This window comes from Gallus gallus, chromosome 1 (genome assembly GCF_016699485.2).
Source record: "Gallus gallus isolate bGalGal1 chromosome 1, bGalGal1.mat.broiler.GRCg7b, whole genome shotgun sequence".
Lineage (NCBI taxonomy): Eukaryota > Metazoa > Chordata > Aves > Galliformes > Phasianidae > Gallus > Gallus gallus.
In genome coordinates this window covers 106,687,156-106,712,899 of record NC_052532.1, presented here as the reverse complement: position 1 = coordinate 106,712,899, position 25,744 = coordinate 106,687,156, and the positions used below count along the sequence as shown (strand labels likewise).

The window sequence follows — 25,744 nt, the reverse complement described above, 5'->3', positions numbered from 1 at the left end:
TGAGCTGTGACTGTGATCTCTCCCACACTTCAGTATATACTGGCCTACTTTGGAAAATATAGAAGCCAAAAAGTAGTGGATAGGAGGAGGGGAAGCCTGACAACAGCTACAGCAGTAGCAGCTGTCCGGTGTTTGCTGGAGAAGTAAGCAAGAGAAGGTTGCTTCTTGCCACTTGGCAGAGAGCTGCTAGAAGAAGGAAGTTCAATTGATTTTTAAGAGGTCTGTGAATAGCACTGGGAGTTCAGGGGGAAGGGAAGCATGAGGAAGACTGGTGAAACAGGACCGACTTATAAGACCCTGGAACATGGAAATTAAATCCCCCCACCAAGACAATGTTCTCCTTTCCCTCCTCTTGCTCTTATGGGGAAAAAAAGTTGCACTGGAATGTAACTTTTCTAGAATGGGAACAGTTGAGAGAACAAACAGTACCAGGCATTTTTCCCTCTGGGCAAACGAAGTCTACACAGCGAGTCTATACATCTACAAATATTGGCCAACACTACCTGAATAGCACAACATCCTGTGAGAACAGAGAGAACAGGAAACGGTCTTAAAATCTCCTTGCTGCCCTACCTCAGCCTTCTATAACCGTGCACACATAAATGGGCTTTGTTGTTTGACCACACATCAGCCATGAAAGTGCTGGGGGATCAGCACTTGGCAGCAAGCAAAGCTGCCACTTCCAGTCAGATGTGCAGCAGCCACAGTCAGGGAACATAGTGCACTGGTGTTCCTGCAGAGGCTGCCATTCTCCCAGCTCTTCAGAGCCTCCTGCTCACAAGCCTTTGCCAGTCTGGTGCCAAGCAAGCATCATGCAGATCCCTTTCCATTATTGCCTCTGGTATTTTCCTCCCTTTGCAGTGCAGTCCTAGCCACTGAGTGCTCCAAAATAATTCTGTGGAGTACATACTGCACCACAGCAGCATGGGAACTAGATCTGTTGCATCTCCCTCCTCTATGTATGGACACTATTCACTATGGACAAGAAAACAGGAAACCTATCAGCCCGAGAGCCTGTGAAGAAATACAGTAGTCTCTTATCTGTGGCTTCCCACCCGTGATGCCTGCAGCTTTTCTCAAGGAAGTGAGGATAAGGCTTTTGGGCACAGAGAAGGACTTCTGTCAGCATGTGCTCTAAGTGTGCTCCAGGCCATACCCCAGATCATCCAGTATGAAAAATGACCAAGGCCTGCACCTTTCAGGGGATGCATGCAGCACTATGGCTGGTCTCTACCCACTTCCAGTGCTCAGAATGCCTCCTGACATAGAATTTTGCTGGATAAGGTTGGGACATGCCAAGGGCTCAGAGCCCTGTTAGCAGCAATGACATGTCAGCATGTGTGACATTGGTGCCTCTGGATACTACTTGCATGGTGACCCTCAGACTTGAGTTGAAATGGGCCACAAGCTTGGCAGTGAGCTGTGATGTGAAGACTTCCTCTAGCTCTCTACAGTGAATGCATGTCTGCTAGGCTGTTCCTTATCTCCAGTTGCTGTCCTGGCCTTCATCCAGACTAACAACAGATGTTTAGACACTTCACAGAAAAGACTCATCAGTAGCACTGTTTTTGTTTCTCTTCCTCCCCAGGGGGCAGAAAAGGTAGGTGTCAGATTGGTAGAAATTAAAAAGCAATGATAATAAATGACAATAAAAGCAGTAGTTTTCACCAACAGAGAAAAGCAACTGGGCAAAGTAGGAAAGGGTTACGTGTAAGAAGAACAAAAGGAGGAGGAAACAACAACAGCAAGACAAGTAGTTGCAGTGAAGATCTGAGGGATCAGGGTGGATGGCAAATAGAAGAGCGGGATTATCTGATTGGCAAGAACTGCTTCAGGATGTCCCAGGTTTGACAGCCTTCCATTGGCAAGCGTGGTACATATTTCCTAGATCTGCTCATGGCAATGCAGTCAGGAACTAGTAAGCCCTATTGGCTCACACTTGTAGAGGACTATCAATTTCCTCCAAAAGGAATTTAGTTCACGCACCAAAACTGCTTTGAGAACTCTCTGCTTTTCATAAATGGAGACAAATCATGGGATTTACTTCAAAACTAAACTACTGCTCTAACCAAATTGCTAATGTAAACACAGCCATCAAGTATTATCCTGAATTTTAATCCATTAGAGCAATGTTCAGGACAGCAGTTTCCGAGTACAGGAGTTCTACAGATCATGCAACAGAAACCCTTCAGTGAGGGAATGTTCGCTTGTTAGTGAGACTACTGAGAATTTTCTAGAGCAAAAGATCAACTTTATGGTACTTTATCAACTATTAAGTACACCTGAGAAGGAAAAAAAGAGAAAGTCTGTCATGTGGTCAAAATCAAACTTCAGAAAAATCAGATATACAGAGAGAGAAGTCACCTGTGGTTGCGTAGATAAGGAAATACATAATATAGCAAACGGGAAATCAATGGCACAGCTTTCTCTTTCTCATCACTTCGGTAAACCATGTCCAAAAGAGAAGCAAGAACCTTAAAAAAGGAATTAATGTCTTATTAAACCTATTGTAGTTATCTCTGACAAAGGGGAAAAGCATGCTGTGTTTCAAGATAGGATGTGGATATGTGTGGGAGGCCTCATTAAGATTTAAACTCCCATGTAGTCTACCAGAAAATCCTGATGTATTCCTCTCCTCAATAATATTGATAAATAACTACAGATAAGAACAGCAATTGCAATACAGGATCCTACTTACTTCTGCAAGGAGTGAAAGAGCTTGGACACTGTATATTGACGGGGCAGAAGCAGAAACCATTGATGATGGTGCCACTGAAGTATCTACAGGAGGCAAAATCATATAGTTTTCACTTCAGACAAGACATGTTTAAATTTTGCTGTTGACCCATTTTCTTCCCAAACAGAACTGTTATCTGCATGTTGGTATTACAGTGAAATGCTTCTGGGCATCTCACCACAGTAACATACTTCATGCCTTGTGTTGTTCTGTCCCATGTACTGAATGCACCTAAAATAAGTTTTCCTCTGTATTACATACAATGTATAGTATTTACTAAACCCACTTAGGCTGGCATTGCTACTGGAATTACCTGGTGGTACTACTTTTACTTTTCATCTGTATTACTTCTCAAGCAAACTACAGACTAACACACTGTACATACTTTTTACTGACTTCAGCAGAAGAGAGAAAGCAGTGGAAAGTCAGACAAAACCACATTACCATTCACATCTTCAGTGTTGAACTCATCTGGCAAAATCTGAGGCTGAGCTTTCACTTCCAAGTTTCGGCTCAGCCAACTGGTCTGTTCCAAAGAAGAACCAGCAACATTCCCTACAGCCTCCAAGATTTTTTGGGTCACTTCCTATAAAATAACATGACAATCTGGCATTAGATGAAACCTACTGTCACTCGTGAAATCCAATTAAGTCCTTTTCACATAGAACTAAAATCAAAAGTAAGCACTTTTAACTCACAGAAACATATATACTTCAATGATGTATTTATTTATCTGTGCTCTCAATATACATTACTGCTCACTTCAAATAAGACAAGAAGGTGGGAAGCAAGAAAGAAACCTGTAAGTTAGATTACCATGGAGGTTTTAGTAATTAATTTCCACCGAAGCCATTACCACTAATACCGTATCTATCTGCTCAGCATCAGTACTGACATGCTTTATATATCCAATGTCAACTGTATTGACATAACAGAGTCTCACTTCATAGGAAGTGTTAGGTTGGCTCAGAGCCAAAACTACACCTATGTGAGTAGTGCTTAACTTGTTCTAGTGAAATCACAATCAGTAGAGGAAGAGAATACTGCTCTACTCCATCCCTTCTTTACATAAAAGGTGAGATGACAGTTATTGACACTGCAAAATTTAGCTATGACATTCAAGGATAATTATGCCACTAATTTTCTAGACAGTTTTGAGATTTCGATATTCTACATACATGATATGAACTCACGACAGTCAAATTTTTCATTTATGATTTCAACTCTGAGAAAAATCATACAATCACTCAGGGAAACTAGCTTTGAATAGTCTATAGTCGCTACTGTGATTCTGTACTTTTTTGGGGAAAATTTGGTTAGAGACATTCTGTGCAACGTGTCTCATATTTCAGTCTCCTGCATTTAAGTACATCTAAGTCACAACATGTAAATGTGTATTCATCCATTCCAAAAGGACAGATGAATTTAGATCCAAAGTACAGATTAGGCCATTTCCACTTTTACTCGTTTATTTGTACATGCCAAATAAACAAACTGGAAGAAAAAGTTATACATGTATAGACTGTACCTGCAAGTCTTTTTGGTCTTTTTTGTTTTCTAGAGTAGGCGTCCTGGTCACAAAGTCATTCAGGGTACTGCAGGAAAATCAATTCACTCCAAGTTAGCAATTGGATAGGTCTACTCAGTGCATCTAAAAAACTTGTCTCTTATGCAGTACCTGAGAAGCAGAAAGTGTCCAGGAGGAGCCAAGTTCAACTGCACAGACTCCTTCAGAAGTCCTAACAAGGACTGGAAGTTCTCCTGCAAGGCTGTGACAGGCAATCTGCCAAAAACAAAACAAAACAAAATTCAAGCCTGAAGTGAAGAGTTAAAGAAAAAACAAAACAAAAAAAGCAAAAAAAGCCCCCCCACATGTTTAACTTGGTGTTCTAGAAGCTTCTATCAGTATTAGGAAGGAGCAGGATCTGAAAGACTATCTGACCCAACATTATGGAATAAGTATCTGGTGGCACAGCCTGTATGCTTACATCAGTAAAGGCTAGCAGTATGTGCAGTATGCCAGCTAAGTAAAAGAAATGGTTCTTCAGGGGAAAGGAAAAGAGTAAAGCTTAGCTAACCAAACCGCTGCCTGCCAGCTCACTTGATCTCCATAGCTTATTGTATACAGTATCATGTGCGGTCTGATACATCCCAAAGCATCCATATGAGAAAAGCCAATACGTGAGGAAACACTCTGATTCAAGAAATATTTCCAATCACCTGTCTGACCCACTACGTTTCCAGTACAGACTGTATCCACAGCAATTTTATTGTGCCTTTCTCAAAATGAAGGAGAATGTAGAAGCTTGCTATCCAGTCATGTGGAAACACATACCACAAAAGGAGACAGATTGTAACATCTTATGTAAGTGTCTTGCTAATGAACTATCTGATCTATATTGCTCTGTTTGTATGCAATGAGATTTTCAATTGGCATTAGCAACATATCATTGGAAAACAATCTGCACCCAGTTATTTTGTGGCTACTTAACAGTGAAGTGCCAATAACCATTTCCTACCTAAAAGTGTTCTGTGACTTTGCAACAAGACTAAAGTTGAGCAAAAACAGTAATGTTAACTGTTATCCTGGTACTTTGAGTAAAACAGAAAATCATCTTTCACAATGACTGAATTACCTTTGAATGAAAGCATAACCAAACTGCAACATTGGGATATCTACAAGAGAGGATTTCTGAAAAATAAAAGCAAAAAATTTCATTATTTGCCCTCAGAAGAATAGAAAGCTCTAACTGCTGAGTACCTGTATTTGATGGAAAACATCACTTCTAAGAAGCAGCTTGTACTCAAACAGCTGAGCTATGATACAACTGTCTATACAGGCGAGCAAAGGATTTCAGAGCTTCAAGAGAGGACTGTAGTTCAGAATCAGTGACATTACTTCTGAATATCCCCTACAGTTTTTCAGAGCTGTAGGAACTCCTACAATGGTATACACGAGAGCTTTCAAGGAAGCTAGTATTGCTAAGTGGGAAACAGCAGGGGCAGTTATGAAGTACTTCTTAATGCTCAGATAAGGGTAAAGAAATAGAAATATCTCACTAAGCAGTATACCTAGAGAAGCTTTATGATACTTGGAATCATCTTCAGTACCAGAGGACCCAGACCTTTTCATTACCAGTAACTTCACTGGCAAAATTTTCTAAAGAACTTACTTAAATTGATAGTTTGAAGAAAACCACATTCTGGAAGGCAAAACTTGTTCAGAAAACTTCTCACTTAAAAAAAAGTAACTTTCCTTCTAATAATATCTAGAGATGCATGCTATTCTAGATCTATCTCAACACATTAAGAAAATGAAATTATATTCTTGGTTACCTCTTCACCCTTGATTTGTGACGGCTTCTTGACCACTTCTTTGACTAGATGTAATATAGTATCAGTTTTCAGTGTGTTAAGTGCACATATTAAGTCCACAAGAATAAGCTGGGATGCACTAGCCACTGGAAGAATCTGACCAAACAAAAAACCACATCTGTCAGATCATTATACCAAGCAAACCTTGAAGTTGACAAGCAGCTTTCAGTGGGACTACTCACGTATAAATACACAAAACTTAAATCACACAAATTACATCAACCATGCAACCATTTGCCACATGCAGATTTCTTTCAAAACCTTCCTGAAAACAATCACGGGCAGGGTTCTGCAGTTGAGTCCTACGAACCAGATGCAACAGTATAGGCCTGGGGAAAGAGTGGCTAGAAAGCTACCTGGCAGAAAAGGACATGGAGGTGCTGGTCGATGCTCAGCTGAACAGGAGCCAGAAGTGTGCTCAGGTTGACCAAGAGGGCCAACGGTGTCCTAGCTTGTGTCAGAAATAAGTGTGGTCAGCAGGACTAGGGAAATGATTGTCCTCTGTACTTGGTACTGGTGAGACTGCACCTTGAATACTGCATTTAGTTGTGAACCCCTCACTACAAGAAGGATACTGAGTTGCTTACAAGGACTGACTGAGGGAATTTCTTCACAAAGAGGGGCTGCCCAGGGAAGTGGTGGAGTCCCCATCCCTGGAGATACTTAAGAGAAATGTAGACATGGCACTAAGGATGTGGTTTAGTGATAGGACGTGGTAAGTCAGGTTGATGGTTAGACCTGATGATCTCTAAGGTCTTTTTCAACCTAGATAACTCTCTGACAATGTGTCCAAACGAAATCAGAAAAGGTCAGTCTTCCGCTCAGAACACATGCGTAGTTCCGGAGAACACTGTATCTCTAAACTTCCTCTGAAGATAGAACTGATAATGTAAGACTGGCATTATGTAATCACTAAGATTACAATCCAGTATTGAATTAAAAAAATGGCTACTACTGTAAGACTTAAATTGCCACATTGTCCTTCTGATCTGATTACTTAATTAGGTTAAATTGTAGCCCTGATGCTTTGTGGAATTGCATATAAACAAAAACATTTTAGATTTACATTTGTCATATGTTAACAAGAACAGAAAAAAAAAAAAAAAACAAAAGCCAAAGAAAAAAAAGCCCAAATCAATCTATAAACATGGCCAGAACTAATCATATAAATGCAGCATTTGCCTTTACGTTGGAAACCTAAGGGTTCCTTATTCAGTTTTACCTTTATTTTACTTTGATTCCTGTGAGGTTTTTTGCTATTCCATACTGCTGCAACTGCTGTCATCAACTGGATTCCAAGTTGTGCTGTCAATGGATTCAAGAAGTCCAGTATTTTAGTTCTTAATGTCTGTAGAGGGAGGAAAAAAAAAAAAACAGTATGCTAAACTTTGCGAGGTAAAGGCTAATTCTCAGTCTGTAAAATATTTGTCCTTTTCCAAAGATGTTCAAAAAATACATGATAACAAAATACTCTCATTATGTATTTGGCAATCAGGCTAGTTTTAATAAGTTAGTTGTGTCCTTCTTACAGAAGGGAGGCACATATTTTAGAAAACAGATGTTTAAATAGAAGAACTGACTTCTTATTGTGCTGTATTTTTTTTTTCTCCTACTGATTTTTTTACTACTACAGTTTATCACTAACTACAGAAAAAGGGAAAAGCTTAGTATTTTTACTTCCTCAGATACATACTCTATTGCCTGTGGAAAGTGCAGACAATTCAGGCTCTACGGCAGTTAGTTATAGAAGCTCATAGAAAAAAAAAAATAAAACAAAACAAACACTAAACAGGTCAAGAATGAGTCCAGATAGGCAGAAGTAACAGAGAAAGATGTACTTTTGTAGGAAAGTACTGTGAAAGTTCATAGCTTTAAAGATTTCCTCAGAAACTCTTTCTGTCCCAGTATCGTTCTGTAAATGGCAAGACTATTCCTATGAACTCTATCTAAAACGCCCAAGTGAGAGATAAGATGATAAGAATGATATACAGTAGTTTAAAAAGAACTCCTACTTTGGTTGCTTTAAAGTAGACTGAGGAAGAGCCTTTAGTAGTTCCAAAGAAGTCAGTTGGTCGTTTCTGAGAGTCTTCCCTCTTTATAACGTTCCAAAGGAGGGACATAGTATTAATAATACGAGGCAACTCTTCCAAAATTGCATTCCTAGCATTTCTCAAGTTTGCAGGCTCAGCTAAACATGATGACTAGGAAAGCAAAAAATATGAATATTAAAATACATTATACTGCGCACTACAGTGACTGCTTTGATGCTGTAATTAGGAGTCTTTTATAATGACAATCTCAAAAGTAATCAAACTCTTCTATTTCTGAATTATACTGCTGTTGTTAAGAGTATTTAATTGGCTGCTGAATGTTTTTGTGCATATTCATCTAGAATTATATCCTTTTCTGCCTTATGCTACAGGAACAAAAATTTAGGGAACGTATTGGAAAACACTTTATCAACTCTCATGAAAATGGAAGACTTGGTTAATGACAGAGCAACTATAGACAAGCTATATAGGACTAGTATATGCGTGACTAAGATCATCACAATCAACTTTCCTTTCTTCAAATAAAAGAAAATTAACTACCTCCTTCCTTACACATTTACATAGTTCACTTCTTTTGATGTATTGTCAGGCTTCCCTAAGGTTACCTCTCTTCTACAAGCTTGCCTTTACTACCTAAATTCGCATCAGAATGAAAAAGGGATGCATACTCTGACAAACTAGTACAAAGGTGTCAAGCATGTGGTAGGAAACGGAAGGCATTAAGCAGTTACCTTTTTAGTTTGATTAGGGTGATCCAGGAGGCAAAAGTGACCAATAGTTGTCAAACCTTCCAAAAGGGTTAGTGGGTAATCAGGTGTAACATTCTCTCTTTTAGAGGTTAAGCTTTTGGAGGAAAAAAAAAAAAAAAAAAAGAAAAAAAAGCTCAACAGTCCAAGTGGTACTCCATGATGAAAAATTCCAACAGAGATTTATTACTGTTCAGTAGTTAAAGAACATTGCAAAGGAATATCGAAATGACCAGACAGTAATTATCAAAACACAGGACTCACAAACTATGCTTGGACAACTCCATTTACCTGCCTAGATCTTTTAGAATATTATTCTCCACCTCAAATGAATCTTTCGTGTTCAGTTATTTTTCCCTGCTCCTTTTACTTACTGTCTGTTCTGAACAGTATCACAGTATTTTACTTCTGCAGGGTCTCTGTCTCCAATTAATTCTTTAAAATCCCTAATCTTGTCAGAACGGAGACCTTTATTTGTACTTGGATGGTAAGCAGTACCACAGATGCTGGTCGTTCTTGCTGCTGGTCCCCTTTCCTCTCTTCATGCAACTGCTGTAAGTCCTACATCAACAGAACTGCATCTACCTCATCTAGTCTTGAGGGTCAGATGTCTGTATATGCAGCAGGGTTTAAGGATCAAAAGATCAAACTCTGTGAGTTACAATGCTAAGTAAGGTACCATGCACTAGTCTGTAGTAAAGAGGACTTTAAAAAAAAAAAGTTTCAGCATAACAAAGCCCACACCGCAGATTCTTACCTTGCAGATGTTTTCATAGATATCTTCACAGCTTCATTTTCGTACTGTTTGACAAGCTCATCCAGGTTTTTACAAATCTGTACAACAAATGGTGCCACAGTCCAACCTAAAGACTTCCCAAAGTAAGGCAGGGAACACGTGACTAAGCTTACCCAAGTAGGATGCATCCCATAACCATACTCTGGTTGTAAACCTCTAACAACAGCAGAGACAAATAATCCCTGTGAAGTTATTGGGTGTGGATAGACATACTGCATTGCACCAATAGCCTGCTGGAAATTAAGAGCCTGCTGCCATTCCCTGGAGAGGTCTGGCTGATTCTCCTGCTCCTCTGGAGTCTGTCCAAGATGGTGCTCCAAGACAATCAATACTTGCAAGAGCTTCAGCAACTCAATCTGGAGTGGGTGTTCGCTCCATATTTGATCATGTCCAAAATTGATGAGGCTCTCTTCAAAAAGATCTTCTGCCGGAATGTGATTAACTCCACCTACCATAAGCAGTTCATACCGCTTCTGACTTGTGTACATAGATGCAGACAAGGAAAGAAGAACAAATTCCTGAATTTTGCATCTTCCTAGCAAGTTCCGGATGAATTCTACATTCTTATTCTCTGCTGCTTTTGCCATGGTAGCCAGTTGGGTCATCATTCTAATCAAGACTTCCACACTTTTTACCTGGACATCTCTGTTGCCAAGTACATCTCTGTGTGTAACCTTCAAGTAGCATGGATAATACGAGCGTAGAAAACTGAGGCAGAGATAAGTGAGCAATTCTATCAGGAGAGAATGGGGACACATGGTTGGGGACTGAGTCTGAAGCTTGCCATAAAAACTCTGCCCTACAAGGGCTTCCTGGTGACGAGCTAAGAGATTGTAAATAAGATTCAAATGTGCAGTGGAGCTGGTATCCATGCTCGTACTAGCTACAGCTTCAACAAATTCCTTAGGGTTTGTTTTAAGCACTGCCTCCAGAATAGAAAAAGCATACAGTACCCGCTTGGAATCATAGGGTTGCAAATATAACAGCATATGCTTGAACAGAGCCTCAGCCATCTCCTGTTTTTCCTTCTGCTGCTTGAGCAACCTAGAGTTCGTAATTTCTTGGAGCTCCAGGTCCACCTCTTCATCACTTGACAGAGATTCTGACGCTTGAGTCCTTTCAGAGTCAGCACGCACAAGGTTTAGTGCTACACTAGATTTAGAGCTTTCAGGAAGGAATGTTTGGTTCGTGTTCTCTTTGCCATCAGCTGCAGCACTGTCATTGTCTTCATTGCTCATTTCTTGCAGCTCCAGAGAAGGAGAAAAAGAGGATGTATTTTCACTGTCACGGCCTGTGCTGGTGTCCGCTGATTCTGTGTGTTCACTATTATCCTGGTCACCATCTGCCTCATGCAAAGCTACAGGATTACAAGAGGCATCATTTTCAGACTGTTCAGTTTTTAACTCCAGCTTCTCTGGATCTTTTTCCACTTCTGCCCAAATTGCTTCTCTATCCACAGCAGTAAACTGACTCAATGGGAGGTTTTCCTCAGAATTGCTCTCAGAGACACCAGATTCTTTCCAGGAGACCTTTTTCTTGCAAAGCCAATCATGTATATCTTCTGAAAAAAACAAACAAACAAACAAAAAAAACATTAAAAAGAATGTATAATGGGTTACATTACACACAACATTCTCTATACTGAGTAAATTATTGTAAGAAAAAATAGAAGATTTTAAAAAGCTACTCTCCTCTGCTATTAATTGTAATGAACAGAGCTAAAAAAGAAAAGATGTTGCTCTTTGAAGCAATTTTTTTTAAGTGGTAGAGCAGTACTAAGCTACTCTAAGTGCAAGACAAAAAGAACACAGCACTAAGCATGTGTTGTTTTTCTTATGCTATGATGCTTGAGATGTGAAAATATTTTTTATGCTTTCTGAGCATAAAATATTTGTTGAGATCAGGAAGGAAATGAGAATAAAGAGCTGAAGTTTTCCTTGATTACATGCTGTGAGACAAGGAAAGAATATATTAGCTCAGTGTTTCTACAGCATCTTCTAAACAGGTCCCTTTGGAGTCTATCAGTGTCTGTCATCTGATTATTTGCCAATCAAGACAAAAATAATTATACAAACAGATAGCTAGGCTAAGAGAATGAGGGAGACAGGTGACACAGAAGTTTATTTAATAAAAAATACTGGTCACTTCTATGCAATATTCCTGATCTACGCCAGGGAAAAACCTTGGTTACTTTGGCCAAACAATGCAGGGCATCTCATAGCCAGATTGTACCCAGCAATCCCAAACCTAAATAGGCTGCCAGCCTTCACAGGATTCTGCACTTGGAGCAAATCCTGAGTTCATACCTAGATATATCTAAGTCTTCCACAGCTACTCCCTAGAGGTCTCTGCCACACGAGCTGTTTGTTCCACATTTGCCACATGATCACATGTGGTTCATAATGCTTCTCACTATCAGTCTTAAAATGATTGTCAAATTAAACTAAAAAACAAACAACCCCCCCCCTCACCCCCCAAGCAAACAAAAAACCCCCCAGAAAAGCAAACCAAAAAACATCTACTAATTAAATAAAGAAATCTGATATTGAGGGTGCATGGTCTGCCAGGGCAAGACTTGGCAGAGAGAGTAAGATTTGCCTGTCCATCCCACTTACTGGAACAGCTCCTGGACTGACATAGTCACCAAACTGCTCCTGGATTTCATTTGGTTGCAAACCTAGTTTTGCTCATGAAGGGATCCTCTAAACAGTGAATACACGTGCAGTGTGCATCATCTAGGAATGGTGATGAGAAGTGTGAGACAAGATCCCAGAGCAAAGCAAGAAGCAATCCAAACCAACAGTGCAAGTGCAACCACTGTAACAGAAATTGTCATTAGTTCTTGAATTAGCATGGCTTACTCCTGAACTCTGCTTTAGGCATCACTAGAGGTACACGGATGAGGAAAAATCCATGGAACTGAGGCAAGATAACCCAGTGCAACAGGATGCCATCACAGTCCAGAGACCACCTTCAGCAGGAGTTCAGAAGTACGTAATGCTACATCAACACTTACAGTTTCAGTCCAAGAACAGTTTTACCTGTTAAATTTTTCTGTTTGATGTAGTGGATAGATGTGCGTTGTGTCTTTGGATGAAGCAGCAGCAGCAGGACTGGTTCAAGAATCCGCGCAACATCATTAAGTGAAAGTGCACGGATCAGCCAGCCCTGTGCTGCAGCACCAATTGCACCATCTGAACAATTGAGACTGTCCAGTACCACAAACAGAGACCTGAATGGAGAAATCAGAACTAATAAGTACAACTGAAATACCTAGAAAAGTTAATGCAAACAACAAAGTAGTTGCGTGGAAGTCTTAGCACATGTTCGTGTAAGCATCAGCCAATAGCTTGTTTCTGCTAACAATAGCTTGATCATGCACTTTCTCTTGAGTTGGGGTCAACTACACATGCATTTGTAGAAACAAGGCCAAACGTGCATTCACACTGTAGAAGAACAGCATGTTTTGAAGTTCTTTCATATATATATTTAGGAAAACTCTTAATACTTTTGTCACCATTTTCTACGGAAGTGGCTGTATCATAAATATTATGTCATTCTAAACATAAGGTGTTTTTTTGTGTGCACTGATTCCATTTTCTTTGAAAAAACAAAAACATAACCCACTCTAAGAGGAAAAGTGTCTGCTATGCAGAAATTTGTCAGCAAGTTATACTTCATATAAGAAGCTCTTACTATTTTTTACAAAAGCTTCCTTTACACTAGAACATAAAGTTGCTCTTCAGTGCACCGTGCAATGAGTGTGCAAGCACAAGTGCAAGGAGTCTGAAGGCCTTCCTTTTGCTCGTATGGCTCTACAGAGCTTTCTTTCATCCCAGAAAAAAATGACAGAACAAAGCATAATATAAATCTAAGCGAATGGAAACAGAAAATACCTATCAAAGGACCGATTGTGAGAAGATACTCTGCTGCCTTGGATCTCTCTGGTCAGGTGCCACATGACGGAGAATCTGAACAGTGCTTCCAGCCTTGTCCCCTTTGCAAGGAAACAAGACACAGACGTTATTTTTTGCAGTATTTATCTCTGAGTAAAGTTTTAGTGATTTTTAAACCTCTAGCAGAACAATAGTTGTTACATAGATGACTACTAATCCTTCTCAGGTATTTTGAGGGTACTTTTATATTTTGCAGTAGACTAAACCAAAATGCCAAATATCCATGAATGCACAGCCAAACTTTGACAGCCACAAAGATGCAGCAATACACCAAAAATGTAGTTCAGGACTTAAGCGTATTATAAACATTTACTCTTGGTGTGATGTTAGAGAGGTTTGAAAGTTGGATGACAAATGGGAAAGAAACTGCTGTATGAAGTACTGTTTGTTATTGGTGATTTTGTTTGAAAAGCTTTAACATATTTTCAAACTTTTAAGTTTCAAAATTGCAAGTAGAAAGATACAAAAACAATGCCACAGAACGAAGAAGGCTGTTGTAAGCTTTGTTGTGCAAGACATTTCTCACAAATAAACACTAAGTCATTACGGAACTGTTTCGTCATTAAAACAGGTAAGTAAAGTAATTAAGAACTGACTTCATTTAAATACAGCTTACTTAATATGAGAACTAAATACTAAGGCAGACACAGGGTCAACATTATGCTGGCATACAATTACAAAGTAATAGAATGTTGCGTTGGACTAAGAGTCAGTTGTGGGGCTAGGTCATTTTAGAAATAATGACAAACACTGCAAGATTTGAGATACTAAATTACTTGGGCCAAAACTAAATATGTTCCAGCACTGACTGATACAGCTTGTAGTCAGGGATTAAATCTAGCAGTAGTCCCAAGGAATTGCAGTGGAGTGAATAGGGAGTCCGCTGAGAGACAGAGAGACCATGGAAGCAAAGACCACAGGATGGAAAGGAACTGGATGCAGTTTGGGAAACACTGGAAGAACTCTACAGTGACAAACGGGCTTCAGTGAATACAAGACCTACTTTATCATGATCCAAAAGTGCATGGCATATAATGTCTTCACAGATATTTGCTGATGGTGCCAGGCAATGCAGCCTATAGAACAGTTCCACGCAGGCAATATGATGTTCTCGTGTCTCTTTGTTCAGCTGATTCCAGAGCGCGCAGGCTACTCTCTAGGGTACAGTAAAAACAATAAATAAAATGAATAGGCAGTAACACTGTCATTTCTTCATTGACTTCAAAGCCTTCTATTGCATAAAAGCACTCTGTTGCTGAAAGATATTTCCAAATCTTCTTGGTTTAGTAAAGAGCAAGAATTCAGGTCATACACTTAGACCTAAAGGAATATTCTTTCCAGCTCTGGTATTAGAGGGTAGGTAATTCAAGTAGATGTGCACCAGAGTTCAGGAAAGCACTTCTGCTTCTATTTTCTGGGTCAAAACAGATCACACACATCAGGCACAGCAGCTGGAAGCACAATAATAAACAGTAAGAACTTGGAATGAACTCTCATACCAACAAATGGTTGAGATGAGGAAAGCATCTTTGAAATAGATACAAACAAAACAAAGAGGAAGGAACGTTCTCATTATTATTTACCCACTAGCACTGACTCTTACTGAAAAATTTGAGTGGTATCCAAGTTCTCTGAAATACAGTGCTTAGGTGAATTAAACTTATCCTTCAAGTCTACCTCCATCTCAAGAATTTGGACACAACCAACCAGCAATTTAAAAATAACCTGTCACTTTTGAACATCTTATTGTGAAGTACATAGGTAAGAATACAATTTCTTTCAAATGCTTGTGAAAGCCAAAAAACAAAACAAAACACACAAACAAAAAAACCAAACAAACCAGAAGTAAACATACTGCTCCACACATTCATACGGATACTATTTCCTTTCCCACCCCGTCCTTTGATTTACAGCTGAGTAGTAATAAAGAAAGAGAGGATCGACACCTGGTAGAAATCCGTTTTCTCTGAGATGATCTTCAGGACTCCAGGAGCAATGGGAGGAAGTGTGACCATTTGCAGCTTTCCAAGGAAGGGGTTGTGGCCAGAGACTTTGTACCGCTTCATTCGGTCTTCTATCACAAGCGCCAGTGACTGGGAATGGTTGATCACCTCCAGCAGCGTGAAGATGGACACATTCTGAACATAGCAGTCATTCACACAGCAGCATATTGTCATTAAGGACTTCAGCCACAGAGGGAAGCTGGCATCACAACCTCCTCAGAAGACAAGGGAGAAAAAAGTTTAGGTTGCTTAAAGGTTATAGTCTTACCTCCAACTATTCTTCAGTCTAGCTCACAGGATCAAGAGACAAAAATGACTACCTAGATTCAGCTGCGATGCTATCATATGTCCCTTGCTTCAGAAGAGCTCTCTTCCAAGCAAAGTGTACTTTTTTCCCTACTTCTCCTAGCAGAAAGGACCTCAGTGACCCAACAGCAAGTGCATTTCTGCTTTCTGGATTGTTTAAGCACAACTAGTTTTTACAGCTGCCATTTTTCAGCTGTCATTGTCAAAGATAACAACAGAGGTCTGCTGATCTAAGGTGGCTCCCTGGAACAGTGTTGAGGCGTATCATTTCAGTAACCATAAAGCACACAAGGAACTGATAGGACTAACAGCGTCAAGCCACTTCTAGCTCTGCTGCATGAATAATCAGGTAAGGTTTTATTGAATTCACGTCTCCAGCTTCAAAGACAAATGCTTCAACTACTTTACCACCAGAATAAAATGAATACTCTGCCTTCTGCATATCAGACAACTTCCGTACTGCATTCAGCCTACACCTTCATTATTAGAGGGTCTCTCTCTTTTTGCCTTTAAACCTTACTGTTTCTCCAGGCTGCGCAGTTGAAAATCATATCAAAAATAATCTTATATAATCCTAGGGCAATATTCCAAAGAAACACAAATATGTAAGCAAGCCTTCTAAGTACACCCAGTACAGCTAAATTGCTTAATTAAGTGGAAGGCACTGCAAATATGCAAGCATCTATGTCAAGTTGAGAGCTCACCCATGTAAATGATAAGCATATCACTGTTTTGCTAAGGAAGACAACAGAAATTTTTAGTGAGGTGGAGGACAAAATTTCAGTTTCCCACCTCTCCATTCATCAGAAAACAGTCTTATCAACAAGCCTTCAAGCCAGTAACTGCTGCTAAACCTAATGAAAATTCCCAGCACAGACAGGCCCTTCAGTCATACATGATTTTTTTTATATGTTAGCTTAAATCAAATTCCTTTGAACTTTAAGGTTAGGAAAATGAATGTTTTGCTTCTATTATGGGTTCCGATTTTCCATTTAGTCCATCAACCTCTAATGCTTCTTTTTTATGGATCTGTTGAAACTTCTGAACCCCGCCAAAAACACCCCAGGCCAGAAGACCTTCTCATCCTGTCATCTACAAGTTTTCTAGTGAGTGTTTCAAAAATTCATTAAAAATACTTGAGAAGAATTGTCCCATATCCCCAGGACACAAAACATACACTGATGTGGTAAATCTTGAATTCATAGGCAACTTGCCTTCAGCTCAGTCAAAAGGCATTACCTACTGATTGCATCTCTTGCAAGTAACTGAGCTCACACTGTAATTTCTATTCTCAAATACACAAGTTGTCCATGAAAGGAATCTTTTCTTACCAGGAAACTGAAACAAAGAGATATACAACTGTTCCATTTCCTCCTCTGAAAGATAGACTGGGAATGTGGTACAATCCAAGAGAAGGTGACAAGCTGCAGCAAAAGCTTCCTTGCAGTCAGCTCTAAGGGGTCCCAAGACAAACATCACTTGTTCCAGGTCCCAGTCTTCCTCCTTTTCTTTTTTATTATCAGAGTTGCAATCAGAAGAAAGGTTAGAACTCTTGTTCTTGAATGGTGACCCTCGAACTGAGAACAGTTCTGAAAGCATTTGTTTAAACTGAGGTACCGTGATTTGCTTTGCAATCTTTTTCTTGCTGGCACTCTCAGATAATCTGTAGCCATTCTCTTTTTTCTCTTTTCCACTCAGATTAATTGCTGAGATGCTTTCATTATTTGCTTCTTGAAACTGCACCCCAAAAATGTATTTACTGGAAAACTTGGCAACCAGCTCTTGGATGCAATGCAAAGTCTTCTGAATGCTCCCCCCTTTTTTCCAGACATCATCTCTCTCCAGCGTCACAGTTGGCACTCCTAAGTGCTGAGACAGCTCTGGGGAGGAAGCACTTAGACCAATGCCACTGTCTTCTGACTTCAGGGGAGGGAATGGAGTCTCATCCTCTTCCTGCAGCACAGACTTAGTCTCCAAGGTTACATCCCCATTTTCCTTTTTCACTGGGCTCTAAAACAGAAACATTAACATAATTAATGTGACAGTATTTAGTCCCTGATAATTAATTCAATTCAATTGCATTTAAAACATAACAATTGTTTGTAGTCCTCACACTTTGACTCAAACATCAACAGATCCTTGTCTAGAGATGCTTAGCAAATGGAAATGTTTCCTTAAATCCACTTTACAACTGGAACAGTATTACTAATGCTTGATTATTTTCAGTCAAATGCATTTATTTGTTCTACTGAAAAATGTTCAGGCTGTGCTTGTATGACTGCTTCATGCCATCTGTTCCTTATTTGCCATCATAGTCTCCTGCACCAAAGTAATTCCACAATGTATTAAACTAAAATATTAACATAAAGCCATATAGACCTAGCCAGCTGTAATACTGGACTTGATTTGTCAACTCATCTTTAAGAACTGCATGATGCTATGTGCCTTTTCAATACTATTAAAAGCACATTTTTCCTAATACATAGGATCATATCCACTATTTCAGACAAGACTACTTCACCCTCACAAATAACTCAAACAAATCAGAAATGGAACAATAATTACAGGACACTGAATAATCTGGAAGGGGACAAAATAAGTTTTGAAAAGCTGTATTGCTTCTGTTATCATCTACATTTAAGATTAAAGAACTAGCATTTAAAAACAAGATCTGTCACAATCAATTTTACATATTGATAAGTACTTGTGAAATACTTACCCCATTTCTACTTCCTGTCTCAATGTCCAAATAGGAAGGAGGCATTTGCACTTTGCTAAGCACCTTAAAACATGTCTTTAAGGCATGAGTGAGTTCTGGCAAACTTAATATCTCCACATTTTCCAGGAGAGACTGCACCATATAACTGAGCATCTGGGGAAGATACTGAGTCTGCACTTCAGAGTAGAGTTCCTAAAATAAATAAGCATTGTTTAAAATAGCTATCAGACATAATTATTTAACTGTGTAGTAACACTGGTTAATCGTTGATAACATCACAAATAGTTAAAGTGTAAGAACTTGCTTCAGACCTATTCTTCCTTCATTCTCTATGATAAAAAACAGATCATACCCTAAAAGAGTTACGACAGTCAGCCAGCTACTAAGAGACAAAGAAGTCTCATTCCTTTCACTGAATCACCATAATTTGAAATGACAAACAATTAATTTGGTAGGCAATAGCAAGGATAACCATATAGAAGTCAGCACATGAAACTATACTTTGCCAAACACGTCATACATGCACATATGCATGCTCGCTTACTTGCTTCCATTATATATCATCTACTATTTGTTCTTAGGCATATAAAGACATCAAAATAGTTAACTGCAGGTTGCCTTACCAAAGGAATCACGTCAAGAAGAAACACCAATAATGTGCAGAGCTCTGAAATTGTAGGAGGCATGCTAACATTTTCAGGAGGATCCCTCGTCTGTGTGGATTTCTTTCTAGCATGGAGATAAACACCATTTTAAAAACTGTTTTCCTGTCAAAATTATTGTTTTGGTGGACTACTTTCAGTAGAACAGTTAGGCCTTCTAAAGTAAAGTAAAAAGGGATTTCTAATACAGCAGCAGAAAACATTCTGTCAAAAACCAACTAAACTGCTGCATGTATGTGAGATGCTCAAGTGTTTCTAATTTTCAGATCAAATCTCTATAGACTCTCTTACTAAGTACAACCTTCTGTTTTACATTTAAAAAAAAACCCAAAGGATACATTTGTTCTTCCAAAAAAGACAAAAGCATTTTCCCTATCCACATCTCCCTTTAAGTCTTTTCCAGCCCCAGCTGCTATTAAACGTAATTTCTTCTTTTATTTATTTTTTGCATGCATGCAATTATTATTTGTTTGCATTCTTTAAGTATTTCAGGAGCAACACTCCTGATATAGATAGATAGATACATAGATATAGCCATCTGAATCTAACATGTACTGAGGTCCTACCAGAATGTAAATGTTTTGATAAACTTTATGCTCTTACATATATAGCTGTTATGCATCAGTTCTGGGGAAGGAAGGTGCTCTATTTTTAGGTAACATAAATACCTGAAGCAATCTTCGAAACATTTAGTCATGTAATCCCAAAGAAAGTCTGTGCTTAAGGATGTAATCAACACATTGACTGTTTTGACAATTTCCGAAGCATTTTTATTCTCTTTGATTGCACTGCGTGGAAGGAGCAAAAGAAAGAAAAAAAAAAAGGAAAGAAAAAAAAGAGAAAAAGTGATGTCAGCAAAGATTTTAAGAGTACGTACGTTACAGCATTAGCTGATGTACTCTAAAAACTTATTTTTCCTCTGAGATATTGATTGCTTTAATTCAAGGACTAAGCAATTCTGGAATGGCTAAACTATCCTCCAAGATGAAAGAAATCAAACCTCACTGAACTTAATCAACATCAATGATAAGCAGTGTTCTTCAGTTTCCTCTCTTCTAATCAAAGAAATCAAGCCTGCGTGTGGAAAATGCTAGAGAAGTCACAAGAAAACTGGTATTTTATATAGAAGGATACTTAGCTTTTAAAAGTGAAATTTGCTTAATTAGGTTAGTTTTTATTAACTCAGCTTAATATATATGAGACAGTTTGAGTTTATAACTGAAAAGTTATAGTTGTACCTTGCAAGTACGTTGCCACTTTGATTGTAGCTAAGTTTGAGATCAGAACCAAGCGCATCCTTGCAGTAGGAATAAAAGGCTCTGATAACTTCAAGGAAGAGGTCCCCAACAACCTGTGGCCCTACAGTTGAAGAAAAAAAAATAAATCCTGCAATTGTGTCAAAGTCATTGCTAGGTAGTTCAATTACAAGCTTGTATAAACTTGTATTAGGGGTAAGTAGATCTAAATAAAACAACAAATGAGTTTTGAAGTATGAAGAAAATGATTGTGGCTTTTTAAAACATGAGATCTTGGGAAGCATCTCAGTTAAAATGAAATTAACTACTTACAGGGATTTCTATTTATTTGTTTATTTTAGTCAAATACCCTCTGTGTTTCATTTTTAGGAACTTCTAAAGTGGTACTTGAAAAGCCATAGCACTGATTCTACGTTACATCTAAGACACTTCTGTAAGGCACATCTACTGCAGTCGTCGTAAGTGGGTATAAGCATACCACAAACCTGCAGTTCACATGCCAGAAATAATCACTATATCTATAACTATAAGGAAAACGAACACCTTTCCCAATACACATTCAGCATAATAGCCATGATTAAGTTTTGAGGAACAAAATCTGGGAAAACAACTGTAATCGAGAAAGCTCAAATGCAAGATATAACCATAACATGCTCTGTTATTCACAGTTTTAAGAAGGACCCACAAATTAGGTGTGTGCAGTCATCTGCACCCAGTTTTCATGGATCAGCACACCTTTGTTTTATATAAAATTATACCTAAAGATGAACAATTTATATATACTGTATCCCAAATACGGAACTATTAACAAAGAGTATATAAGGTATGCCAAGGAGTGTTTCTACAGGAATAAGCAAAGTTACATGACTAAGTAGCAGAAAAGATCAAAGATTTTTTGCCTTTTTTTTTTTTAATTCATTTAAAAAGGAAGTGAAAGTTATACAGATTTAAGGCTCAAGAAGTTATACTTTGTGTGCTGACTGAAAGAGTAAATCAAATCATGCAGCTCAGCTAAATAACCCTTCGTTGTGGTTCAGATTAACAATGACCGTCAGCACAATAAAACATACAATAGGCCAGTATCAGCCATCCACTTACTAAATTAGATTACAAAATACTTGACTAATCCATCAACCCCAGTCAACTGTTCCTCCTTCAACGTTTTTTTTTTTCAAGAAATATAAATGCTTTATATAATATTCTTCAATCACAACTGTTTTTCAGATATTCTTAAAAAAATTAAAATTAACAGCTGAAGGAGATGCGAGCACCATTTGATAAACAGACTAACAACGGCCTCTATTAAGGTGGCATTCATTTAATAGGAAAGTAATACAGAATTCTCCTTTGTCCTGGAAATGTTTTGATAATACTTTAACAGATGTGCTTAGGAAGACTTCCCTGACCCATGAAAAAGGATAATCTTAATACACAGAAGCCTACAAATAAACAGTTTAGTCTCAGTGTATGAGTTTTATTTGTGGTAAAGACTACAGGCTTAGTCAACAGTAATGTCTTTCTCCAGAATAACACCTAGAATGCTGAGGAACACAGTCAGTCATTAAGACTAAATTGGCTTCTAAAAACTACCTGTTAACCTCTCATATTCATCAGATTTGCATAATAGAGTTTCAAAGACTTATCTGTATGTGATTCTTATAGGAATACTTTGAAAACCTAAATCCGGTCAAGTCCCTTAAATTTTATTTATTTATTTTCATTTTTGACACAGAAAGAACTTGACCTTTGAAGGGCAGGCTGGCAGGGTCTCACCGTTGCAGAGCTGGGAAATTCATGCAGTCAACACATAGGCATGTGACCAAGGAAGCGGAGGAACTTCTTCACAGCCCAGTCACAGAGCCTCAGACTACAGCTCCCACAGCAGCAGCAGGCCAGTGCAAGCACACAGTGCCACTGACAGAGGCACCTCCATTTCCCACACATAGAGGAGGTTATTTGCAGCTGGAGCAGCTGCAGGTAAACGGTAGTGCCCATTCTGGCAGCAGTCGCACTGTAAACAAGCTGCCTGGGGGACTACTAAACTGTCTGGAAAAACAGTGCAGTCAGAGTGATGCAGGCCTATGGAAAGACCTGCAAACAGCCTAACAGTAAAAACAAATCCAGGAAAAAGTAGTACTGGCAGTTTTTCAGACAGAAGCTTCCTTACAACCCAGAAAGTAGAAATGTCTGACATTAAACCTGAGAGATTAAGCTCCAAGGAACAAATCTAGCTTCTGTATTCTGCTCTGATAGTAGTGGTTCTTTTGAACTGGACTCTGACTGCAGTTCTGAGCACAATGGAGGGTTCTCCTTATGATACTTATAGGCTGTAGTGCACTGCATCCAGTGCAGTGCTCTGCAGAAAAGCCAGAAATAACCCGAAGGGTGCTTGCTTTAAAGCACAGATCTTAACCAGTTCTATGGCAAGTAAAACAGTCCCCCTGCACAGAGATGCACAAAACACATACAATCAGAATTCAGAACAACTCTGCAGGGTGCTGTCCTGAGTCCTACTTCCAAAGCTGATGAACAAGAAGTCGTAACAGTTTTAACAGTCACAACAGAAGTGACAAGTAACATTACCTATTTCAGGTTTATCAAGAAGACTGATAAGGATGCGGAAAGGTTTCAGATAAGCTTGATGCTGTTCCTCTGTATCAGACTCAGAGAATTTCTGATGTAAAATTTCCGCCAAGCTCTAGTAAAAAGAAAGAATCAAAATGTTATACCTAGAAGAGAGATCTCCATTCCATTAAGAGTTTGTCTTCTAAGGCCAGGCTGGATGGGGCTTTCAGCAACCTGGTTCAGAGGGAGGTGTCCCTACCTATAGTAGGGGGTTGGAGCTAGATGATCTTAAAGGTCCCTTCCAACGCAAGCCATTCTATGATTCCTAAGTTTTATTTTGTGTAGTATCATCTACAGCTGAGCTCCGATCTTCCACATAGGGTAGGCAAATTGATAATGGATGACATCAGCTTATCATGCATACCCAAGAGTTGATACAGGGAAGCATTTTTAATAATTCAGGTAGTTCATCAAAAGATGCTACCATTTAGTTTCAATTAGATTCCATTTGTATTTGTAAGCACATATGATGTTGGGACAAATACAGCACAGAAGGCATTCAGATCAAAGGATACAATACCACCAATGAGATGCTATATTTAGGGATAGAAAGCTCTGAAGGACAAATGAAGTGACACAGTGAACCACAGACGCAGTTTGCGCTAAAATTTAAAAGGATCATAAAAATATCTATATAGAATGAATACCAACCTCAACTAAAAGATCTCTAGAGTATTTTCCAAAAAAATAAATAGCATGGTCTTCAGAAGTTGTTGACTCTGGAGCAAAAGTACCCCCTTTAATATCAGAGCCTACAAGACAAACAGAGGCATAACAAGTACAGAAAAACACTACATTACAGAGCACTACCTGCACTACAGAGAACTACACGCACCTTGTTTATAGAGGTCTTCAAACTACACTGCATTTTTTTATCTTTGTAATTTTAACACTTTACTTGAAACTAACTCACAAGGTGTCCAAAGACAGCTCCTGCAACACAGTTTGAGACATCCAGGTGTACTGTACTGAACTACAAACATAAATCAAAACCAAGGTCAGGTCCAGATCCGGGGTCATTAAAGGCAGGCTTCAGGCACTTACACAGCTGCAACTCTTGTCCTATCACTTTCAGTCTCCTCTGGCACTTAAAAAGAGGTAGACTGGGAGAAGCCACAGCTCATTATAGCTTCTTTGACTATTAAGCCTTCACAGGAATCTTTAATAGGCTATTACTTCCAGAAAAGCAAGGTTAAAATGGCACTCTGTTCCCTTCAGACCACTGAATCATTTTGGGGTGAACTGTGAAGGGGACCAGAAATAACTCATCTGATGTCCAGTGATTCAGGACAGTGAAATGAATTCAACCTCTGAAGAGAAAACCTACGTAATAAAAATCAAGCATTCATTTGACAAATGAGTACTTCGTAAATGGAAGCAGAACAACATTTTATTTAATCATCACTCATTAACTGCTGAAAAAGCATATTATATTTTTAAGCAGTGGAACAGTTTTCTCTTAGGTATTTGGAATATTGAATATCGCTGTATATTGTACCATACCTAGCAACCATGCATATAATCTTCTATTGAGTGACATGTCTCTCCTCAACAGTGTTTGTGTAGCTGCTGACAGAACATGGACTAAATCTGTCCTGCGGAGTAGAATAGCGTTTTCATTGTAGTCCTAGGACAAAAAAAAAAGACAGCTTAGTTGTTTACCAACACTGAAACAAGTCGAACTGGTAATGAGGGTTTTGCATTTGTTTTAAAACTGCTAATATTAGTGTTTTGAGAGAGGGGAAAAAAAGAGGGATAAGGAACCATCGATGACAAAAAAATTTATTTACTAAAAATTTCAGGAAAGGGAACCTGACACATTTGTGTGATTATCTTCCTATTTATAGTACAGAGCCACAGTTAAGCTAATAATACTAAAGACTTCATTGTGTTACACCTTAAGACTTAAAATTATTTGGTACTTTCAAATTACTGACTACACAACAAGATAAGTCAGGAAATGATGGGGGACAGTTAATGTTTCAAGTATTATTTGCTTTACTAGTTATTCACAGATGTTATCTTAGTTTAGCACACCATAATTTTCTCTTTGCAGCTTCCCAGCCTGAACACTTCAAGCACATTCCAGATATCACAACATTCACCAGCAAAGCACAGCTTCATTTGAAGCATTCTGATGATGTAGAACTGAGTTAACTGTATGGAGTCTGAACACACTGATGGAGGAGTAAGAAACTGCAAAATCTGTTTATTGGTTTTGAAGGTACAAAGTTCAGACATTTGATGATAACAGAGGTGGCAGCAGGACTGGTTTCACAGGAACTACCTCCCTGCACAAAGTGCACATCTGACAATACTAAAGTAGTCCTCTTACCAAAGCTGTATCAAATGGAAAGAAGAAAAGAATAACTTCGAGAGTGTTTCTTTGCACAAGGACATTTGAATCCAGTACTGATACACACAAAGACTTGATCTGTGAAACGACAAGAAAGCACAATGGTGTTTTACTTCATGATCATGTCCAAAATACAATCATGAGGAGAAAGAGAAA

At 38.8% G+C, this 25,744-nt stretch overlaps 1 protein-coding gene and 1 non-coding gene across 2 annotated transcripts in view; both read right to left on the bottom strand.

Annotated features, from left to right (window-relative positions):
- DOP1B (DOP1 leucine zipper like protein B) overlaps positions 1 to 25,744 on the bottom strand; it is a 48,263-nt gene that overhangs the window by 10,283 nt on the left and 12,236 nt on the right. Inside the window, exons 6-29 of the mRNA NM_001389399.2 lie at positions 25,568 to 25,666; positions 24,736 to 24,859; positions 23,884 to 23,984; positions 23,191 to 23,305; positions 20,590 to 20,710; positions 20,020 to 20,139; positions 19,313 to 19,418; positions 18,690 to 18,881; positions 17,302 to 17,980; positions 15,608 to 15,876; positions 14,665 to 14,817; positions 13,602 to 13,702; positions 12,747 to 12,937; positions 9,667 to 11,266; positions 8,895 to 9,006; positions 8,125 to 8,313; positions 7,335 to 7,460; positions 6,074 to 6,208; positions 5,374 to 5,429; positions 4,416 to 4,520; positions 4,266 to 4,332; positions 3,182 to 3,323; positions 2,699 to 2,781; positions 2,365 to 2,474 (exon numbers count right to left, since the gene is read on the bottom strand). Of these exons, the coding sequence (NP_001376328.2) occupies positions 2,365 to 2,474; positions 2,699 to 2,781; positions 3,182 to 3,323; positions 4,266 to 4,332; positions 4,416 to 4,520; positions 5,374 to 5,429; positions 6,074 to 6,208; positions 7,335 to 7,460; positions 8,125 to 8,313; positions 8,895 to 9,006; positions 9,667 to 11,266; positions 12,747 to 12,937; positions 13,602 to 13,702; positions 14,665 to 14,817; positions 15,608 to 15,876; positions 17,302 to 17,980; positions 18,690 to 18,881; positions 19,313 to 19,418; positions 20,020 to 20,139; positions 20,590 to 20,710; positions 23,191 to 23,305; positions 23,884 to 23,984; positions 24,736 to 24,859; positions 25,568 to 25,666 (5,096 nt within the window). The remainder of the gene's footprint in view (positions 1 to 2,364; positions 2,475 to 2,698; positions 2,782 to 3,181; positions 3,324 to 4,265; positions 4,333 to 4,415; positions 4,521 to 5,373; positions 5,430 to 6,073; positions 6,209 to 7,334; positions 7,461 to 8,124; positions 8,314 to 8,894; positions 9,007 to 9,666; positions 11,267 to 12,746; positions 12,938 to 13,601; positions 13,703 to 14,664; positions 14,818 to 15,607; positions 15,877 to 17,301; positions 17,981 to 18,689; positions 18,882 to 19,312; positions 19,419 to 20,019; positions 20,140 to 20,589; positions 20,711 to 23,190; positions 23,306 to 23,883; positions 23,985 to 24,735; positions 24,860 to 25,567; positions 25,667 to 25,744) is intronic.
- On the bottom strand, positions 12,810 to 12,877 carry MIR7452 (microRNA 7452). The gene has a single exon (NR_105621.1). It is a non-coding gene; the product is annotated as a microRNA 7452 (primary transcript).